This window comes from Rutilus rutilus (genome assembly GCF_951802725.1).
Source record: "Rutilus rutilus genome assembly, chromosome: 21".
NCBI classification, from domain to species: Eukaryota; Metazoa; Chordata; class Actinopteri; order Cypriniformes; family Leuciscidae; genus Rutilus; species Rutilus rutilus.
The window spans coordinates 7,384,405-7,406,982 of NC_140226.1; the positions used below are offsets into that span (position 1 = coordinate 7,384,405).

The 22,578-nt window shown below is 36.0% G+C and overlaps 1 protein-coding gene across 3 annotated transcripts in view; it reads left to right on the forward strand.

The window, feature by feature from the left end:
• The window catches only part of tiam2a (TIAM Rac1 associated GEF 2a), a 111,740-nt gene that overhangs the window by 63,459 nt on the left and 25,703 nt on the right, over positions 1-22,578 (forward strand). For all 3 annotated transcript variants that reach the window (XM_084393894.1, XM_084393895.1, XM_084393896.1), the window contains exons 9-15: positions 296-352; positions 1,626-1,793; positions 4,229-4,333; positions 4,457-4,535; positions 4,654-4,743; positions 4,932-5,144; positions 18,656-18,747. In XM_084393894.1, the coding sequence (XP_084250020.1) occupies positions 296-352; positions 1,626-1,793; positions 4,229-4,333; positions 4,457-4,535; positions 4,654-4,743; positions 4,932-5,144; positions 18,656-18,747 (804 nt within the window). The remainder of the gene's footprint in view (positions 1-295; positions 353-1,625; positions 1,794-4,228; positions 4,334-4,456; positions 4,536-4,653; positions 4,744-4,931; positions 5,145-18,655; positions 18,748-22,578) is intronic.

The window sequence follows — 22,578 nt, forward strand, 5'->3', positions numbered from 1 at the left end:
AATGAGGGTGAATATTTTAAAAAGCCTATAAAACAATGACCTGAACTGTAAGAGATTGCATGACTGTTTTACTAACCATTATAATGCCCTTTACTTCCAGTGAAGCCTCAAAGCTTTTGTTTAAGATCAAAATAGATTCACTACATGAAATTTGCTTGCAGAGGGTTTTTTTTTAGCAACAAAATGATAGTTTGTCTGCTGCAGTGTTTGTAACCATGGCTCTGTTCTGTCTGACAAAATATGACTAAGAGTTTAATGACTATGCAGTGATACGTTTTTTTCCTTCTTGTTTTAGGTCTTTGACAGTGATGTTGGAGGACATCTAAACACCATTCCTCCTTGTAGTTTTAAGGTACGTTACTGTGTACTTTAAGTCCTGCCAACTAGAAAAGGCTCTGTTTTGACTGGGTCAAATGTTAAAAATACAGTTACACTTTACACTTTATACTTACATTAGTAATGTCTTTTGTTCACCGTACAGTATATGTCACAAAAAAAAAATGTTTTATTGTAGCTGACAGATGTAGCAATACCAAATTTTGATTGGTATTTTGTTGTGCTGCTGGTTTCATTATGAGGACACTTGTCCAGAACTGAGAACTTTTGTGTCTCATGAGGAGGAAAAGTGTCTGATTTATATAGTTTCCGGTCTCGTTTCAAACAAACACGTTCTATGGAATGAGAAACGTGTATAATTTGTGATTTCTTGTCCATGGTTCCTCACTGTACGCCACTTCAGTAATCCACGGTGACCATCACACCCATGTTGCTGAGAGACCTAAGAGTTATTCTCGACAGCAAATGTCTTTTCTTCATCATTCCATCTTTAGTATGTTCCGGGTGGAGGTTAGCCTCCATAAATTATTTTTCCCACTTTGCAGAGGAAAGTCTGAAGGCTCTGGTGCTGAGAGCCACACACGCACACACACACACTGAGGACTGTATACTGGGCGGTTGCCCTTGGCTGCTCTTTTGGAAAGTTGACCGTTACTGTGTTAAATGAATGCACACTCATTCTGCTGCTGGTCAGGGCTTCATTCACACCACTCACTGGACGAACAGAGGGTTATACAGCTGCTCTTGGGTAACTCTCTTTCCCTTGCTAAAAAAGGCCATTACTTCATTGGGTGGGATGTGTGGACAGTCTGTACCTGTGGAACTGAGACCAGACATGTTTTCTCTGGTGTGTGAATGTTTGTTTCCGACACCAAAGACTTAATCCCCAATGAAAGAACCATGGTGTATTTTGTTTTTTAGTGACACATCCTTAAACAAGTATAGATCAATGCCACTGAAAGCCATGCTATGAGTCATGGAACAAGTCAGTGTCATATGCTTTAGTTTTAGATTAATTTATAAGTGCTTATACTTGCCTATAAATCCTTTGGTTTCTAAAAATCTATAAATGTATCTAGATCAGAGAATCTTTGTTTTAGGATTTATAAGGACATCCTATCAAATCTGTCTTAAACACACAAATAATAAATAAGGAGGCATGATAAAATGTGTTATTAATAGGTAACTAACTAACGAGGGAATAAAGTAATATTCAAAAAGTCTTTATATTTGACCTGATGAAAATTTCTCATCTTTGTCACCCTCATCCTCTTTGTTTTCTGTCACAGCGGTTGGGTAGTTTGGCTAATGTTTACTCAGTCATGCCACCTGAAGGCAGCCAGTGGGATTGCAGCCAGGAAAACACAACATGCGTCTATATGCCAGATTACCAGACGGTTACAGTTCTTCTAAAAAATCATCACACTGTTATGGATGTCTTGGCTGAGACCTGCAGGGTAAGATCACTGCATTCAACATAGTGTTCAGATTAATTACCTTGATTTACCAACCCATTTTGATTTGTTTGAGTCAGCGTATACATGCAGACACACTATTGTATCACTCCTTTACCTGAGGCTATGGGTGACATTATAAAAGACAGCATCTGGGGAAATTCATTAAAAGATGACATTATGCGTTCTGCATGATAGCTGTCTTAGTCTGATATCTGTGACAGCAGGCTGACATTGTTTCAGCAACTGGCTTTTCCCACACAAATGAATTTCACACAGTCACTATCTACACTACCGTTCAAAAGTGTCAGCAAGATTTCTTTGAAAGAAGTCTCTTATACTCTTATACTTATACCAAGACTTATTTAATCAAATATACAGTAAAAACTGTAATATTGTGAAATATTGTTTCAGTTTAAAAGGACCCACTTTATATTGTGTCTTTTAACTACTATGTACTAATATTTAAATTAATAATTTGACAAAGTGCACTTTTTGTGTACATATGTGTTTTTACATTGTACTTATATTTTTTAAAAAACCTACATATAATTACATCTGTTGTTAATTTCTGGAATTACATCTTATCCCAACCTTACCCGCTTTGCAATACAACATCAACACAATAAGTTCATTGTACTTAACAATTTTTTTGATGCAAGTAAATAATAGTTAAAGACGCCTAATATAAAGTGTGACCTTTAAAAATAACTTTTCTATTTTAATATATATTTAAAACATAATTTATTCCTGTGATCAATGCTGAATTTTCAGCTTCATTACTCCAGTCTTTAGTGTCACATGGTCCTTCAGAAATATGCTCAAGAAAAATGTCTTATTACATTTCTTATGAATATTGAAAACAGTTGTGCTGCTCAATATTTTGTTGGAATCCATGATACATTTTTGTCTTTTTTGTAACTTTACTGTGCTTTTGATCAAATTAATGCATCCTTGCAAAATACAAGTATAATTATTATTTTAAATCTTACAGACCCCAAACATTTGAACGGTAGTGTAGTTACTGTTCTCTGATATGCCAGTGACTGACCATTGTCTAGTTTGTGCTAAAGAAGAAAAGTCCTGAAAATTTCTTGAATGGCAAATCTTATACTGTAGCTACACTGATGTAGCTGGAAAGGACCACATATATTGTGTTGTCAAAGAATTTTACACATACAAATAATTCACCCAAAATAAATATTGTCACCATGTACTAAACCTTATCTCGTTCCACTTCAAAATGAGCTCCTGTGGAACAAAAAAAGTAGATGTTTTGAAGAATGTTCACACTGCTCTTTTTCTTACAACAAAAACATACAGTGACCTTCATGTCAGCGCCATATTCCAACTATCCTGAAGTCATATGATTTACTTGTTATTGACTTAAATGTTGCCCGCTACTTTACTTTTACATATTTGGCAGATGTCAAAAACGATTCAGCCCTTTCCACTTACCAGAAATAAAATGTATAGCATCAAGACTTAGTGCCCCAAGTTGTGTGAGCATGGCACTAGCAACACCAAGGTCATGGGTTCGATTCCCATGGAAAGCAAGAACTGATAAGATGTGTACCTTAAACAATCAATATTGTAAAAAGCGCTATATAAATAAAGGTGACTTAACTTTTCACTCTGTCTAGCCTTTCAAAGTTTTGTTATTGAGCATTTAATTCACTGTGTCAGAATACATGTATGTGCTGACACAAAAACTGGAACATATGTAGTACACAAATGTCTTCTGTACCTGTTGAGGACTTGGCTCTTTGGTGGTTTTGGAGGTTATCCCTACGCAGAGACTGTGTGTTTGCAGTGTCTGAATTGTGCCGAATGGAGGGCGGATGACGTTCATATCATTCTAATATGCTCAAGAAAATTGTTGGACGTTCAGCTGGACGTTTTTGGCATCTGCCAAATATGTAAAAGTAAAGTAGCGGGTAACATTTAAGTCAATAACAAGTCAATCAGATGACTTCAGGATAGTTGGAATATGGTGCTGAAATGAAGGTCACTGTATGTTTTTGTTGTAAGAAAAAGAGCAGTGTGAACATTCTTCAAAACATCTACTTTTTTTGTTCCACAGGAGCTCATTTTGGAGTGGAACGAGATGAGGTTTAGTAAATGGTGACAATATTTATTTTGGGTGAATTATTTGTATATGTAAAATTCTTTGGCAACACAATATATGTGGTCCTTTCCAGCTACATCAGTGAAGCTACAGTATAAGATTTGCCATTCTAGAAATTTTCAGGACTTTTCAGGACATTGCATTAAGGTACACATCTTATCAGTTCTTGCTTTCCATGGGAATCGAACCCATGACCTTATTGTTGCTATTGCCATGCTCACACAACTTGGTGCACTAAGTCTTGATGCTATACATTTTATTTGTTGTATGTGGAAAGGGCTGAATCTTAAGGTAGATTTTCCTCCCGTAGCTCATAGGCCTGGACCCCAGCATGCACTGTTTACGGCTGAGAAGGTGTGTAGGAGACATAATGGAGGTATCAACACCATCAGCTGTTGAGCTTCTGCAGAACTTGGTAAGATATTGATAATGGCAAAGCTTAATGTTCAATGGATAAGGACTCTTATATGGTGTATAAAAGTTAAAGTTGGTGAACTGCATGACTTGTGCACTTACCTAGACGTCTTTGTCATCCTAGTCATATGACGAACTGGAGGTCTGCCAACTGAACGTCTACACTCTACACATGTCTAGACCCAGTCTAACTGGTGACTTTGGTAAGCAAGTCATTGCAAAGGGGAAGTTTAAGTGGCTGTTTTTAAGCTCATTGGGGACTGATGGCACTTTATGATGCATGCCGTTCCTCACAGTTTTTTTTTTTTTTTTTTTCTCAAGGCTTTGCTGTTACAGGCTATGTAGACAACCTCAAAAACAGCCGTATCGTTGTCAGTGAAGTTCTCCCTGATGGGCTTGCTTTCAGCGAAGGTACTTTTGCTTCTGTAGATACAGCTTTTATCTCTGAGGTTATGTAGGTTATGCTGTTTGGATATGTTATAAACATCTTTTGGATATTTGAACAAAGACCAAAAGATGTCCTAGTGGAGACACCATTTTTATAACTGGGTATTATAACTTTTGTTTCCTTCATTCCTGTTGTTTTATATCATTGATAGGTCTGAGGCCTGGTGATGAGATCGTGGTTCTGAATGGTTGTGAGGTGTCTTCTCTGGACCTGGCTCTGATACAGACTTTATTCAGCGATCAGAGTCTGCAACTGACCGTGAAACGTCATCCGCCCTCCATTCGGCACAATTCAGACACTGCAAACACACAGTGTCTGCGTAGGGATAACCTCCAAAACCACCAAAGAGCCAAGTCCTCAACAGGTACAGAAGACATATATGTACTACATATGTTCCAGTTGTGTATACACATATGTGTATTCTGACACAGTGAATTCAATGCTCAATAACAAAACTTTGAAAGGCTAGACAGAGTGAAAAGTTTATATAGTGCCTTTATTTATATAGTGCTTTTTACAATATTGATTGTTTCAAATCAGCTTTACAGTGATAACAGGAAAATAAAGCAACAAAGTTTGTTTCGGCTGTACAGCAGATCTAGAAGAAAATAGTGTTATAGTCCAGCTTAAGTAAGTTCAGTGATGGTTCTTTTTTGTTGTAAAAAAGTAAATAATTTAGTTAATTTTTATATAAAGCCGCTCTGGAGAGAACAGTGATGTCATCATCCAGCTTAGTTCAGTTCTCATATAATGGTGTCAATGCTGGCAGATCAGTAAGTGTCCCCAACTAAGCAAGCCGAAAGCCAAAGGCGATGGTGTGTGTGACGTGTGAAGTGAAGTATACTTGTAACTACATGGACTTAACATAGGGTTAGGTCACGGTTAGTACCAAGTTATTACCCAGTTATTGTAATTACTATAGTACTGTAAGTACATGCAGAACAGGAATGTAAAATTAAGTGCTGCCAACATTACTAAGCCCTCTTATTCACGTCTACACAAATCTGTCTTAAAGAGACCACTTTACATGATTCAGTCAATTCTCAATGGTTAAAGTGGAATCCCAACCTACATTTATTTTCCCTTTTATTTCCCTCTAGTTTTCCTCAGACATACATCGCATTTAAGAAATAAACTGGGTTATAAACGTATGTTAACTTGAAGCTATCACGTGTACTTACTACTTTGTAAAAACAAATTTGGGTAACACTTTAGTTTGGGGAGCAATTCACACTATCATTACTACTTGCTTATTAGCTTGCTTGTTACTAGCATATTGCCTGTTTATTATTTCTTATAAAGTACATATTAATGCCTTATTCTGCATTATAAGGAGGCCTTTTTGAGGCCTTCTATTCTTGGCATTCACATCATTTCCCTTAATAGTGAATATGAGTTCCTCAAACTAAAGTGTAACCTAAGTTTCTAAGAAAATGCAGTTTGTTAACCACTTTCTAAATTACATAAGCAGCCCAGTTCACTATTTTCAAGCTTACACGTTAGTTCACAGCTTATAGTATTGTGCTGCTCTTAATGTTTTTGTAGTTGCAACGCTTGCAAACAGAAACATGCCTCAAACAAGGTAGACACCTTCATTTCTCATCTGCAGGACAGCTGGTGAGAAAAGAGGATCACTTTCTTGCTGATGTTATACTTCTATTCAACATGGTGATGACACACTGTTACTATCGGATTCTCTCTGTTCAGGCCCACAATCCGGCACTAAAGCTAACGTGCTGCAAAATTAATATAATTTTAACGTATGAGAAATTGTAGGCCTATTTGTTCCTGGTTTGTCATCTCTGCCGTGCTGCAGTATTGAATAGCAGATGATATCTGTTTCTAAAAATAGAGTCCATTGTGGTGTAGGCAGTGTTTTATTTTGATCAAACATGGCCTAAATATATCATATAATATGTATATATATATATATATATATATATATATATACACACACAACAACTTTCTCTTCACTTGTTATGTGTTCAAACTCACTTGTTGTAGACATTTGACTCTTGTCACACCTCACCCGTAAACTTCCTACCCCGTGACTTCCTCAAACTAGACTGTTGTCTGTACTAACTCAGTCATTTATAAAAAGCTGATGTAAATGCTGTAAGGAGGAACAGTGTTGCGTGCTGGATTTGAACCTGGTAGGTGTTTTGATTGAATGAATATCACAGCACATGTGTTGCTGTATTTATTTATGATGTTGGGTAAAAATAAGTCATAACTTATACTAATTTTCTGTCAACCACTATAATCACAACTAAGGTTTAAAGTAATCATTCTGCAGTAACATTGAAAAGGGTGATTTATTGTTAGTTTGCTTCTTTTGTCTTCTTTTGTCTAATTACGCAGCATCTTTTGTAAGCAGTGAGCAACAAGGTTTTCATGTACAGAGCAACAAAACTTTGAAAGGCTAGACAGAGTGAAAAGTTTATATAGTGCCTTTATTTATATAGTGCTTTTTACAATATTGATTGTTTCAAATCAGCTTTACAGTGATAACAGGAAAATAAAGCAACAAAGTTTGTTTCGGCTGTACAGCAGATCTAGAAGAAAATAGTGTTATAGTCCAGCTTAAGTAAGTTCAGTGATGGTTCTTTTTTGTTGTAAAAAAAACAACAAGTGTACAAAGGTTACAAGTGTAACCACTTGTTGGTTACAAGTGTAACCAACTTGTACAGTTGGTTACACAAGTGTTTTACAAGCCAAGCTTTTTTACCTCATAATAACTGTTGAAGGTTTGTGTGCCGCTTTATATTAGATGTCTTTAACTACTTAGCATTTAAAAAAAAATGTTTACTTATTTTTTACATGCATGTTGTTCTGCAGAAGTATTGACAGATTGACATTTGCTGCTGATGAGGATATGGGTCGGGTTAGAGCTAGAGGTAGGTTTAGAGTTGGGATATTGTCAAAAGTGTAAATACATATTGTAATTACATGCAGGTACTTAAAATGTAACTACAATGTAACGACATGACACCTTTTACAAATATAAGTACATAGTAGTTACACTTTTTTTAAGGTGTCATTGTTACAGTGTAATTATATATTTAAGTACTGAGTAATATTAATCAACTACATGTACATACTATAGGGATAGGGTAGGATTAGGATTTGGTTGAGGGTTAGTTGCATGTAATTATGCATAATTTACTGTTATTACTATGTAATAACATATGTATGTACATGTAAATGTACATGTAACATATGTAACAAGGACACTGTAAAATAAAGTGTTACCAAGACATCTAATAAAAAGTGGGTTTAAGAAAATAGATTTCTGCATTGCAGTATGGAAAAATATATAGCAAGATACAGTATATTTCAGTTCTTTTTATTGATTCACGTCCAATTCAGTACAGATTAATTAAGTAGCAGAGCTAGTACTTGTCTATATTTGTAATTATACTGTAGGGATGTCCACTGAAGGCAAGTTTGTAGAGAACCCAAGTGCTACAAAATGTGATCAAACCTAAAACAAAGGCATAAACTCAAACCACGGACATGAACAAGAACGCTTACCAGCAGTGGTTACAGTGAAACATTACTTGACCAAGACACATGGCAAACATGATGGCTTAAATACACAAGACTAATGACTAGACAAGGGACACCTGTTAACAATGAACCCGTGACAACACAGAACTCACGCAGGATCAAATGACTAGAATAGGGGGTCACATAACAGACATGAAACAAGAACATGAAACAAAACCAAAAACATGCTAAATGTTTTACTTGGAAACACATGATGGATAAATGAACTGTGTGTAACATTACAAGACAATTCAGTGAGATTTAATTGTGTTTTTGTGATTATGTGATTGTGTTTATCTTTTTTTTTTTTCAAACTTTGCAAAGCTTAAAATTATGGCCTTTGCATAAGTCGCGGGACAAAACACAGCTCTTCCGTTCCGATAATAACATTAAACAGGTTCACCCCACTCAGTGAAACACCCACTGAGAATCCTGTTGATTGTGCCCTAGTTATTGGCGAAAATGGAGACACCAGCCACCAGTCACATGTTTGCTGGGAGCCAGAGCGCCTGACATCAAAGCAAATTTAAAAGTGCTGGCAAATGCTAATCGTAAATTCTCTAAGATTATTATTCACGTCGGCACAAATTATGTTTGACTCCGCCAGTCGGAGATCACCAAAATTTATATTAAAGAGGTGTGTGAACTTGCAAGTACGATGTCAGGCACTGTAATTTGCTCTGGCCCCCTTCCTGTTCGCAGGAGTGATGAGATAGTCAGTAGATTGTGTTCAATGGCTGGCTGTCGAAGTGGTGTCCTCAAAATAATATAGAATTCATAGACAATTGGAAAAGTTTTTGGGGCAGACCTGACCTGTTGAAAAGAGATGGTATTCATCCCTCCTTGGATGGTGCTGCTCTTCTCTCTAGTCATTTGGCACATAGTCGTAGAGCTCAAACATGACAATCTGGGGCTCAGGTCAGGAAGCAGATAGACTGGCTAAACCGACCTTCTACTAGCTGTCTCACGTCACCAAGGTCAGATAAATCCCATCACATAGAGACTCTTTCACCTAGCTATCATCACATAGAGACTGTGTCTGTTCCCCGAATTTGGAAATCCAAAAAACATTTCAACCCATCTAAGGTTAAAAATGTAATTGATGTTCAACAAATAAAAAACAGCCATAATACAGATGAGCAAATGATAAAGCTTGGGTTGCTGAATATTCGATCCCTTACTTCAAAAGCACTTATTGTTAATGATATGATTACTGACTATAATTTAGATGTGCTGTGTTTGACAGAAACCTGGCTAAAACCAAACGATTACATTACTTTAAATGAGACCATCCCGCAAGATTACTGTTATAAACATGAACCTCGTCTGAAACGCAAAGGGGGAGGTGTCGCTGTAATTTATAGTAATATTTCAAAATCACTAAGAAATCTAGTTTTAAATATACTTCTTTTGAAGTGTTGGTGCTTAATGTAAAAATATATAGTGTAAATGACAAATCACGTTTGAGATTTGTGCTGGCTACTGTATACAGGGCACCAGGGCACCATATAGATTTTATCATAGAATTTGCTGACTTTCTATCAGAGTTAGTATTGGCTGCAGATAAAGTACTAATTGTTGGTGATTTTAATATACATATAGATAATGAAAAAGATGCATTGGGATTGGCATTTAAAGACATTCTGAACTCTATTGGAGTTAGACAACACGTGTCAGGACCTACTCATTGTCGTAATCATACTCTAGATCTAATATTATCACACGGAATAAATGTTGATGCCATTGAAATTCTGCAGCAGAGCGATGACATCTCAGATCATTATCTAGTCTCGTGTAAATTACATTTAGCCAAGGCTGCAAAGCCCACTCCGTGTTACAAATATGTTAGACCTATCACTTCTGCCACTAAAGATTGCTTTATTAATAGTCTTCCTAATCAGTTTCATCATCTCAGTATCCCGGATAGCTTAGAAGAACTCGATATTGCAACAGAAACTTTTAACTCACTTTAGACACAGTTGCTCCGTTGCGCTTAAAGAAGATTAAAGAAAATAGTCCAACGCGTGGTACAACGAGCACACTCAGGCACTTAACCCTCTGGGGTCTGAGGGGTTTTCTGGCCCTGGAGGTGTTCTGACATGCTCTGACATTTGTGCTTATTTCTGTTACTTGTGACATTGTCATGGCTAAAGTCTTATTACACTGTATTCAGCACAAACTCTGCTACAATAATATATCAGCAGCATGTATGTAAAATTTTGTAGTTTTGAGATAATGACATTTATGCGTGGTTTGTGAAAATACAAAAAAAAATTGTCACTGAAATAAGGCCATGAAACCCATACTGATTATTTCTTCACAAGACTTTTGATAATTGTATCACGTAGCCTAGAATATTTGCTCCAAAACTATGTGAAAATCACCCTGACTGCTCATTCAGATAAGGCAATATATTGATTTAAAATTTGTACGACGTGTTTTGTGTGAGAGAGCTTTATGCGGGAGGTGTGATCATGTCATTAATATGTATTGTTTTCACACCTGAGAAAGACAAAGACCCTCCCCTAACGTCCCTATTAGGAGCTATCAGGCCCTGTCATTCTGAGCAACCTTGCACAAAGAATGAGGAGATTTAAAAAAGAATGGCTGTTTGATTGTTTGGATTTATTTACAACACAACATAATCCAAAGATACACAACAAATGACAAAAGAGAACATTGAAAACAATGATACAAAGACAGAGACCTTTGTGCCATTCCTAAAAACATTGTACATACCTTTCATTTCCAAGGTGTTTGATTTTCACTTTACCATGTTCATATACAGAGACTCATGTGAATGTTGAAGTCAGCAGGACTCAGTTGCATCTGATCCCTGGAAAAAAAAAAAAAAAGTGAACATACTGGTATCAAGAGAAACTATAGGCCACGATTTTGGGAATACATTTTAGATTTTTCTGGTTAAAATTGCTTTTTAAAATTCACAGAATACACACACACACACACACACAAATGTTTCCAACAATATATAATATAATGAACACCAGGTTTGTTGTGCCTTGTAGGCATAGGCTATGTGCAGTGCTGCATAAAATAATAATAACAATAACCTATAGCAGCCTATAAATCTTCCAACAGATTTCAGTAACAACTACGCTAGAGAAAAATATATTGATTATCATATGTTACTTCAAATGTTTCCATTCGTTATGATGATATGAAATGAGATAATAGTAAAAACATAAAGCCTAATGTTGGGTGCGTTTTGCTTTTCAAACGCGATCGCGCTCCAAAATATGATACATTCAAACGCACAGCATGCTCCAAAATATGATACATTCAAACGCACAGCGCGCTCCAGAATATGAAACATTATGGTTACCATATTACACATATCTACGTTTGAGCAGATATCCACAAACACAGTATTTAACAGTAAACACGGATCTAAATATTATAATATTCACCATATATCTAGCAACAGTTCAACTGCAATGTGAAGTTTATGCAATAATAACAAAATAATATGTACGAATTTCTTACCTTACATCTTTCTTGTCTTCAAATCGCGTTCTTCTTCTTCTGAGGTAAATCCAATGTAAGCTCACGGCGCGTCTTTCAAACTCGACGAAAAGCAGAAACTTGTGAAGTTTTTTGGTGTTTTGTTTTTGAGGTAATGAGCGCGATCGCGTTCCACGTGGAGATTTGCATGTGAATCTCTTTTGCGCGAGTGGGCGTGGTCAAATTAAATATAATGAGCAAGCGTTTGAGATACTGGACATCTTGTTGGTTTTATACAAATTACTTAAACAGAGAATATTTGTTTTCAGTTTGAATCCGATCATTTAAAAGTACACACTTAAATGTTTACAAAGGTATACGGCTCATAAATGTGTGAATAGTATTCGCTGAGTTTTGTTTCAGTTTATAGACGTGCTCAAGAAAAAAAAGTTCACCGCGACGGAGAGGCAGAACGCACACCCTGTTTATTTTCTTTATTTTACAAAAGCACAATGTTTTGATTTGATTGTAAGTGGACACGTACAAAAGTAGAAATATCACAGATTCTTTTTTTATATTTCTTTTTTCTGTATGACCATAAATGAAGGAGTAATTTAAGTTTATTGTGCTACTATGTGAAGAAAATCCAGCAAAACGCGGGGGCGCGTTTGCCGACCCCAGAGGGTTAAGAGAGCAGCCAGAAAAATGGAGCGCAACTGGAAGAAAACAAAACTAGAGGTATTTCGCATTTCATGGAAAGAGAGTTCGATTGCATACAAAGAGGCCTTAAAAACTACTAGATCTGCTTATTTTTCAACCCTATTAGAAGAAAATAAACAAAACCCTAGGTATTTATTTGAAACAGTGGCTAAACTAATGAAAAAGAAAGCTTCAAGCCAAGAAATTTCCAAGCAACACAGCAGTAATGACTTTATGAACTTCTGCACTTATAAGATTGATAATATCAGGGACAAAATTATAACTATGCAACCGCCAACTACAGTATCGCATCAGGGAGTGCATTGTATTGTCCCTAAGGAAAAATTTGATTCATTTATTGCTATAGGAGAGGAAGAATTTGCTAAACTCATTAAATCATCTAAACCAACAACATGTATGTTTAGACCCTATACCGACTAAGCTACTGAAAGAGATGCTTCCAGAGGTCATAGATCCTCTTCTTACTATCATTAATTCATCTTTGTCTCTAGGATACGTGCCAAAAACCTTGAAGCTGGCTATGATTAAACCGCTTGTTAAAAAAACGCAAAAAAACGTGATCCTACAAAATTAGTCAATTACAGGCCGATCTCGAATCTACCCTTTCTGTCAAAGATTTCTAGAAAGAAATTATATCTGCAAGGATTTTCAGTCAGGATTTAGACCGTACCATAGTACCGAGACAGCTCTCATTAGAGTCACAAATGATTTGCTCTTATCATCCGATCATGGTTGTATCTCTCTATTGGTGTTACTCGATCTTAGTGCTGCATTTAACACTATTGACCACAACATTCTTTTAAATAGACTTGAAAATTATGTTGGCATTAGTGGAATTGCATTAGCATGGATTAAATCATACTTATCTGACCGTTATCAGTTTGTAGCAGTAAATGAAGTCTTATCGATCACAAGTTGAGTACGGCGAACCACAAGGCTCAGTACTAGGACCAAATCTCCTAGTACTAGGAGTTCACTCTGTACATGCTACCCTTGGGAGATATCATTAGGAAGCATGGCATTAGTTTTCACTGTTATGCTGATGATACGCAGCTCTATATTTCTTCACACCCTGACAAAACTTACCAATTCACAAAATTAACGGAATGCATAGCTGATATAAAAAACTGGATGGCTAGCAACTTCCTACTACTTAATTCTGAAAAAAGAGAGGGGATTCTGGTTCTAAAAAGATTCTAATTATTGGACAAAAAACTTCCTCACGTAATAACCTAGAATACTGTCTAACACTTGATGGCTGCTCTGTCAAGTCTTTGTCGTCGGTTAGGAACCTGGGTGTGCTCTTTGATACCAATCTTTCATTTGAAAGTCACGTGTCTAGCATCTGTAAAACCGCATTTTTTCATCTTAAAAATACATCTAAATTACGTCATATGCTCTCAATGAAAAATGCAGAACAATTAGAACGCATGTTCATGACATCAAGGCTAGATTATTGTAATGCTATTATGGGTGGTTGCCCTGCAAGCTTAATAAACAAACTACAGCTGGTCCAAAATGCAGCAGCTAGAGTTCTTACCAGAACCAGGAAGTATGACCATATTAGCCCGGTTCTGTCAACACTGCATTGGCTCCCTATTAAACATTGTATAACTTTTAAAATATTGCTGATTACTTACAAAGCACTAAATGTTTTAGCTCCGCAGTACTTGAGCGCGCTCTTAACGCATTATAGTCCTTCACGTCTATTGCGATCTCAAAATTCCGGTCATTTGATAATACCTACAATATCAAAATCAACTGCTGGCGGTAGATCCTTCTCCTATTTAGCACCAAAACTCTGAGAGAGGCAGTTGGGACAGTGTGCACACCATAGAACTAGTTAGACTAGTCCGATTAGTTGTCGGCAACTAGCTGGAGGAACATGCTACGGTCAAAGCCAACCATCTTCAGTCTTGTAGTATGCGCTTGGCTTTAGGGGCTTCAAACCAATTTGTGAAGTGGTTCAGATCTTGTAGTGAAGTTGATGCTGTCATGTCAGCCTGTAACATAATGCATCATAGATTGCTCATGACACAGCAAGTTGAAATATTCAGACTTTAGAATAAAGAGGTATGTCAACACATTTGTCAAGAATAAAGGCAGTTTATTGTATTTTAGTTTAGTGTAGATATTTAACATGTGAAATTCATCCCAGTGGCTTAAACTAAAACTCAGTTCACCGTATGCACTTTAGCTCAGGCCACACTGACACACTATATATGCTTGAGTGAATCTTCGTTGTAGTATGGGTAATAACTGATACTTTCTTATTATCAGGGCTTTCATTAGATTCATTAGATATCACAGCAGACATGACCTCTATATTTTCTATAATTACAAGGAAGAATGAGTACACGCTATGGTTTTCCTTCCTGTGTAGTGGTGCAGTGTCATTGAAACCACCCTTCAAACATCATTTAGCAACATAGGGGTGCAACCATGGTAAAGCAACAACTTGCATAACCATTAAGAATTTGAAGCATCAGGAAGCTGAAAAAATGGCATAAACTGTGAAAAGCAGAGACTAAAGTTTGTTAAAGATTAGTCTCCACATTTAAGACTAAAATAATCAAGTGTTGGAATAAAAATATTTTGATCTATTAATTTCATTTTAGAAAAGGCTTCGGCAATCTTTTTGACATTTTTATTTTTGAGTTTAGATAATCACATTTTTTATAAAATGTTTAATATTTTAAAATATGAAGTATACACTGCAGTTCATCCACTTACAGCAATGACAGCTGTGCAGACCTTATACATTCTAGCCAGTGTACAGCATTTCCCATTTGCAGTAATTGGCTTGTAGGAAATTTATCACAGAACTGTTTCCTCAACTTATCTGCCAGTGTCAGATGCGACTCTTTCTTTGAAACTCTGCTTCCCAGAGATCTCTCTTCACTGTTGCAGATGAAACTGGTATTGAACGTACGATTCAATGAAGCTGCCAGGTGAACGCTATTGTGGCGTCTGTTTTTCAGACTAGAGACTGTGATGTACTTGTTCTCGTGTTGTGCATCTGGACTGTCCACTTATCACTCTGTCCTGGTTAGAACCAGTTTGTTCTCTTCCTTCAAGACAGTATTGCATCGAAAATCCTTCCTTTTGCAAATTAACAATAAATTAGTTGCTAAAGGAATGTGTTTCTAGTTTGCCATTTTCAAGGTCACCTTCATTTATATAGTGCTGTTAACAATATGGACTATTTCAAAGCAGCTTTACAGTGATAAACAGAGATTATTTTGGCTTTACAGCAGCTCTAGAATAAAGTTATTGTCCAGCTAAAGTTAGTTTTGATTGATTCACTTCTGTTGCAAAGATCATTAGTTATTAACTTAGGGGTCGCTAACACAACACCGTTCTAACAGAAAACCCTTAACAAGCTCCGGCCCGCTCATTCGCACAACAACAGTGCTTGGTGGCTTGAGAACGCATTAATATTATATTACTAATATTAGCGTAGACGCCATTCTTCTTATGATGTAACGAGTACATCAGGATTTATGGGGAGTGTTCCCGGTTCCGGCTGACCTAATCTATGCAGCCTAACATTGAATTAAAGTTGATCATTCGTTATGTGTATGCTGGGTCAAAGAGATGTGTTTTTATCAATGTATCATTTTTATCAGGTATTATCAACTGGCCGGAATTTTCAGACACAATAGACGTGAAGGACTATAATGCGTTAAGAGCTCGCTCAAGTACTGGAGAGCTAAACCATTTAGTGCTTTGTAAGTAATAAGCAATATTTTAAAATGTATACAATGTTTAATAGGGAGCCAATGAAGTGTTGAACCAACCAAATGTACCAAATGTAACTTGCAAGAAATTCAAGGGTTCGTTTCGTTTCGTTTCGTTTCGTTTCGTTTCGTTTCGTTTCGTTTATTTCAGGCAATGGCACAGAAAAATACAAGGTAGAAAAAATATAGTTAAAGGGATAGTTCACCCAAAAATGAAAATTCTATCATTGTTTACTCACCCTCAAGTTGTTCCAAACCTGTATGAGTTTCTTTGTTCTGCTGAACACAAAGGAAGAATGTTTGTAACCAAACAGATCTCGGTCCCCATTGACTACCATAGTATATATTTTTTTTCCTACTATGGAAGTCAATGGGGACCGAGATCTGTTTGATTAAAACATTCTTCCAAATATCTTCCTTTGTGTTCAGCAGATCAAAGAAACTCATACAGGTTTGGAACAACTTGAGGGTGAGTAAATGATGACAGAATTTTCATTTTTGGGTGAACTATCCCTTTAAGTCAAATAGTGCAAAAAACAGAATATACAGTATTTAAATATGACAGTCGAATTCTGCCTGAAAGGGAGTGGGAAGAAGACAACTTATTTAAACCCACCCCAGTTCCCCATTTAGTGATTGATACATTGAGCTTCATTGTTACTTTGCTCACGGATTGTTTACAATGTTATATCATGGTGGCGTTTCCACAAGTAACAAGTATTTATTATAACAACAGTTTATTAAGGGTGTTTAATACTTCCAGTAAGCTGTGATTTTCTGCATGTCTTTAAGCAGCACAACCATTTCAGCTGTGCTACTGTAGTTTGTACCGTTAGATTTAAAAAAGAAAAAAAAAAAGATTATGTAACAGTGCTTTTTTATAGTATACTAGAGTTTTAATGTATACTAATACATTTACACAACTAATACTTTTTTTTTTCTTTTTTTTTACACATAATAACAATTTACAAAATGTACAAAATAAAATGTGGCTTTTGCTGCTATTTTTACTTTATTATTAATTAACTTTACTATATTAATCAACAGAAACATCAATCACTTTTATAATCATAACTTCATAACTTTAGTGTAATGCAGAGGATTTATAATATATTATTTTGGCAGTGGTGTTCTGCAAGTCAGGTGTAAATTTATGTCTCATTTACACTTGATGTTGTCACATTTCCCTGGTTAAATAAACATTACTTGCGCTATAAAAAATAAAAAGAAGAAACCAAATACAAATCTTTTTCTTTCTTTTTTTTTTTTACATTTACAATATTTTATTTAATAAAACCAAGTATGAATATCATCAAGTTAGTTTTTAAGCATTTTCACATTTATTCCAAGATAATGACTCAAGGCAGTAACAATTTAAAAAATATACTTTCTTTTTGAACAGATTTTCAGCTTTTTTTTATAAATAGTCAACTTATTTTTGGATCATCTGTTGTCAAGCTCGGTAAACACTGGTAAGTGACACCGAAATGTACCTTTAATTTCACCAAGCTGACTGCTCACTTAAAAACCCGTCACAGATCATGTTTTTAGGCCGTTTCAAGTTTTATTCTGACGTGACAAAGTTGTGATATCTAAGTGAGTTGTTTATTTACTTTTTAATTAGTCTTTCCAAGAGAGACAATGGCTCCCTCTGTAACTTTACCTGCAGGTATTGCTGTTGGACAGTGTTACTTTTAAAGTGATTTACACACCTCCATTAATGTCATAATTTGTCATATTTGCATTGTTTTATTTTTGTACTATGGATTATTTGTTTCTTTCAATGTTGTGCCCTCGCAGGAATCGCCCCTGTATTTTGAAGTGTATCACTGCTGCCAGTATTGTTGCAGGAGCCTCTGTTTGCCTGTGGAGGCGCTGTCGTAGCAGATATGTTGAAGCCATTAAGTGAAAGATATCAGTTAACTGCACAGACGTGAGAAAACTAAGCATTGTGCGGTTACTACTGAGAGAATCTGCTGCTTGATTTCACCAAAATTTGTGACACTTGACACTAGCAAAGGTGATTTAGTAGAGATCCCATATCATTGTTTTGAGAGAGAGAATTTCAAGTTTGGGCCAAGTTCTGCTTTTTGTTTGAGCATCAAGACTATTCTTTTTTTTTCCTGTTGTATTTTTACATCTCATAGGTCTTCACTCTTTACCAATTCAAACTTTTGAAACCGGTGAATTGAATGTGGCAAATGACTTACTAAAAAAGAATCTCTACAATTCTACTGCTGTGGCATGGCATCTTCACTTGTGTATCTGATTTCACAAAAAGCTCTGGATTTGAAGGGCTACAGAGTGACCAAAAAGACTGAAAATAAGTGTTTTAATAGAAAAGTAGTGTTTTTAAAAGTAGTGTTTTAAAAAGAAGTGTAAATAATGGTTTCTTTCTCCTCAGATGTGTCCTGTGTGGCAGACGTCTTAGGCTTGGTTGTAGATGATGGTCTTCAGGATTCATACAACAACCATCGAACAGTTCAGCACAGCAAGGTAAAGAATATACACGTTTTTTTTCCATCTAATTCGTCAATTTCACAAACACTGATATATTGATACTATATACTGATATACTGTACATTGCAGTAAGGTTTTGCCTTTGACGTTGGTGTACAGGTGAAATTTAAGGTCCCCCTGTGGTGAAAATCAAGCTTTTAATGTTGTTTATGTCATAGAATGTCAGCTATGTGGTGTTTTTAATATGCTTTAAGACAAACCATGGGCAAATTCATAAGTCAACTCCATTGCTGAGTATTTTCTCCTTAAAACTGTAGTGCAAAGAAATTGCTGGTGTTTCTGACGTCAAAAACTTTAATATCTGTTTTATTTTAAATTAATTTGCAGTGTACAGTATGTGCATGCCCTTTTGTGTGTTTGTAGAGGTTTTACCTTGCACTGCGAGGTGCTCAATTAGAACAGATTAATAAATACACTAAATGTTTTAATTCATATGTAAAAGTGCAAAATGTTTTTTTGTGAGGGTTAGGGGATAGGAAATATCATTACCTCAGTATAAAACAATAGAAGTTTTATAACAAAACTACCAAAATAAGTGTGTGTGTGTGTGTGTGTGTGTGTGTGTGTGTGTGTGTGTGTGTGTATTTTGAGCAGCAGCTACAGTGTCAAATCTTGTCTGTCAGTGTTTGTTATCACTTAGTAATTAGCCTCTTCAAGGAGCTTTGGCCTTCACACTGCTCGCTTATTACTGTCACCAACACAAGAGCTTGTAATGCTAAAGGCTAAATGCTCAAAGACAAAAACTTTTATTGATCTTGATGAGTCCTTGCATGCTGAGCTGAGGGATGTCATAAACATCTCAGAGAGGCATGTTTATGTTTATGTGTATGGACATTGCTTTAAGACTGCATACGAAGTATGAGTTCCTCTTTAACTCCTCTTTAAAATCCATTCTGCTCATCCATCCATCCATCTATCCCAGGAGGCTTTTTTTTTGGCAGACCAGAGCCCCATTTTTGTACGTTTTATTAATACAATGCTTGTGATTAAATCAGAACAGATTATTGTGATTTATATAAGGTGTGGCATTCCTCTTTAATTATTTCCAACTAGGGATGTAATAACGTTTTCCCACACAAGAAATGGGAATTACTGTCGTGTAAAGCTTTACAAAATGACACAATGTACTGTCAACTCCGAGTGTCATTTATTAAATGATATTGTCTTTTATCTAAATCATCATACTTCAAACCCTCTTTGAGAGAGTTGTCATAAGAATTAATGCTATTCTTCATATATGTAACAAGAAATCATTTTTAAAATCTACCAACAATTTCTGGACCTTGTAAGATCAAAGAAAACAAGGCTAAACCAAGAAGAAACAAGTGTTTTTGTGTTGTCATTGTGTCAGACTTGTTAATGTAACTTCTCAGGCAATGGACTACTTGCACAACTACTTTAACGTTCTACTTATTAAAACTCGGGAGTTTCCTGTAACAGCGTTCAGCACACACACATACATGAGAATGCAGATTATTCCTGCGCTATTCCTTCCTAATAAATAAATATATTTTGCCACGAACCTGCAGCGGTCGGTCATAATAAACTCATCTTCTCATTAACAGTGTTTTTCTCTTACCGATCATATTTCACACTTGTTGAGTTTACATTTTTAAATGAATTTGACTGATAAAAAGGATTGCTTGTGTGCGCTGGTGCTCTTATTCCAGTCTTTTAAAATATTTGATTGAATGAATGAATGCGCGGTCCTTGCCATAAATTTAACGATGTTATATATTTAATTTAACACTAAACAGTAGAGCGTAGAGGAGAAGGATAGTCAAGTACTTTGAATATTAATTAAGCATTTTGGACATAAATATACCCAGTGACAATGAAAAATGACATTGAATAGTGATTAAATGTTCCCATGTGATGTTCTGTTGAGTTTAGAAAATTCTTCAGTAATCATCAGAATATCTCTTCTCATGTCTCTGAAAATGTCCAGATTTTTCAGTGTGTTTAAACTGTACAGTGTATCTGTGCAAGTTTGCTGCTTTTGTGGTTGCTTTATAGACATGCATTGCTCTGTAGACTCATATGTGGAATTTCATGTGGAAGTCCCCTGTGTTTGTTTATATTTTGATAGGAAAAGTTTGGCTGCTTTTATAGATTTGAAAGTGAAGTGTCCCTTGAAGATTTATATTTAAAGTCTGCTAGTTTATTAAGCCGTAAGCTGTGCACAGTAAACAAGGGGTCTCCCCATCTATAGAGATTTAGTTATCTTTGAGTTGCAAGCCTGCTCCACTCTTGATGTGCAAATGTATTAATTAAAGGCTCATGTTGATGAGTTGCACTGCTTATTGCTGTCCCACACCAGAAAAGAATAAATAACATTGGAAAGCATTGAAAAACTTGAAAATTCTGTCATTAATTACTCGCCTTCATGTCGTTTCAAACCCGTAAGACTTTTGGAAACACAAATAAAGGAACACAAATGAAGATCTTTTTAATGAAATCTGAGAGCTTTCTGTCCCTCCACTGACAACTAAACTCCACTGAAACTAACAATATTAAGCCCCAGAAAGGTAGTAAAGATATCATTAAAGGAATGTATGTTACTCCAGTGGTTTAACCTCGATTTTATGAAATGGCACGAGCGCTTTGTTTGCACAAAAAACATAATTTACCACTTTATTTACAAAATATCAATCTCCAACGAGCTCTTTGCTCACAAGAGCAAAAAATTTGAATTTATATAAATTTTCCATTAAATTATGCGATCTGAGGAGGTTTGAACGGACTCTCCCATCTCACTATGCTCTTATTCTTTTAGCCAGAGCAACAGAGGGCGCTCATGGGCAGAAAACAAGAGTTATATGAGTTAAATTAGTTAATTGGAGTCTGATATCAACAAAAAAAAGGCACATGGAAGAGAAATGAAACCAAATAAATACACAATTATAGTCACATTTAATTTGTTCTTCAAGTGGTCTCTTTTTTTTCCATAATCATATGTATTTATTATGGAAATGGTTAGCATAAGTAGCCTTTAGCATCGCAAATGCTTCATACAGGGATCGGTATCCCCATCGGATCGCAAGGAAGTTATTTCAAACACTCGCTGGTGTCTGAAAGTGAGTTTTGTGCTGAAAACTGTTTTAAATGTGTTAATTATTGAAGTTAGCTGGTAGCCTGATTTAATAACATGGGAAATGAGCAGCGGTGTTGACTGTCTCCTGAACTCTGCCTTTGTTCATGACCACTCCTCAAGCCCCAGTTGGACCAAGGTATTCGGCGGGCCCTGGAGGTGACAGTGGAAACACTTTTGGCTCAACAGTGGAAACGCGGCTATTGGGACATCTAAGTGCATTTATGTGCTAGTGGTACACAGCACTGCAGGATATGAAGTTGTTTTATATATTACACCATACATTGTTGGCTGTCTTTCTTAGTTCATGTTAATGAAGTGTCCTCTATTGCAAAGCTTTTTAGCTTGTGCATATAAGAAACTTCAATTGTCCTTCTATAATGAATCCCGCCGGAGGTGGATTAGAAGAAGGATTTTTTTAATATTCAACTCAACAATGACACCTTACAATAAAGTGTAACCGTATGGAGTCTTCAGGACCATTTTTCAGGACATATTCTCCTTTTCCCTAGATTCTGGCACTGTCAACCATCTGCCACAAAGAGATGGATTAGGAAATTAACCCTATTTCTAAATGGGAAAAGGGGCTGTATTATTTGGCAAAAAAGGCTCTTAAATATCAGGCAATGAACTTAGCTCAGCTTTTAAGTTGGTCTCAAACATGGCTTGTCAAAACACTTTTACTAAAATAAGATGGGAAGTCTTAATCATTCAAA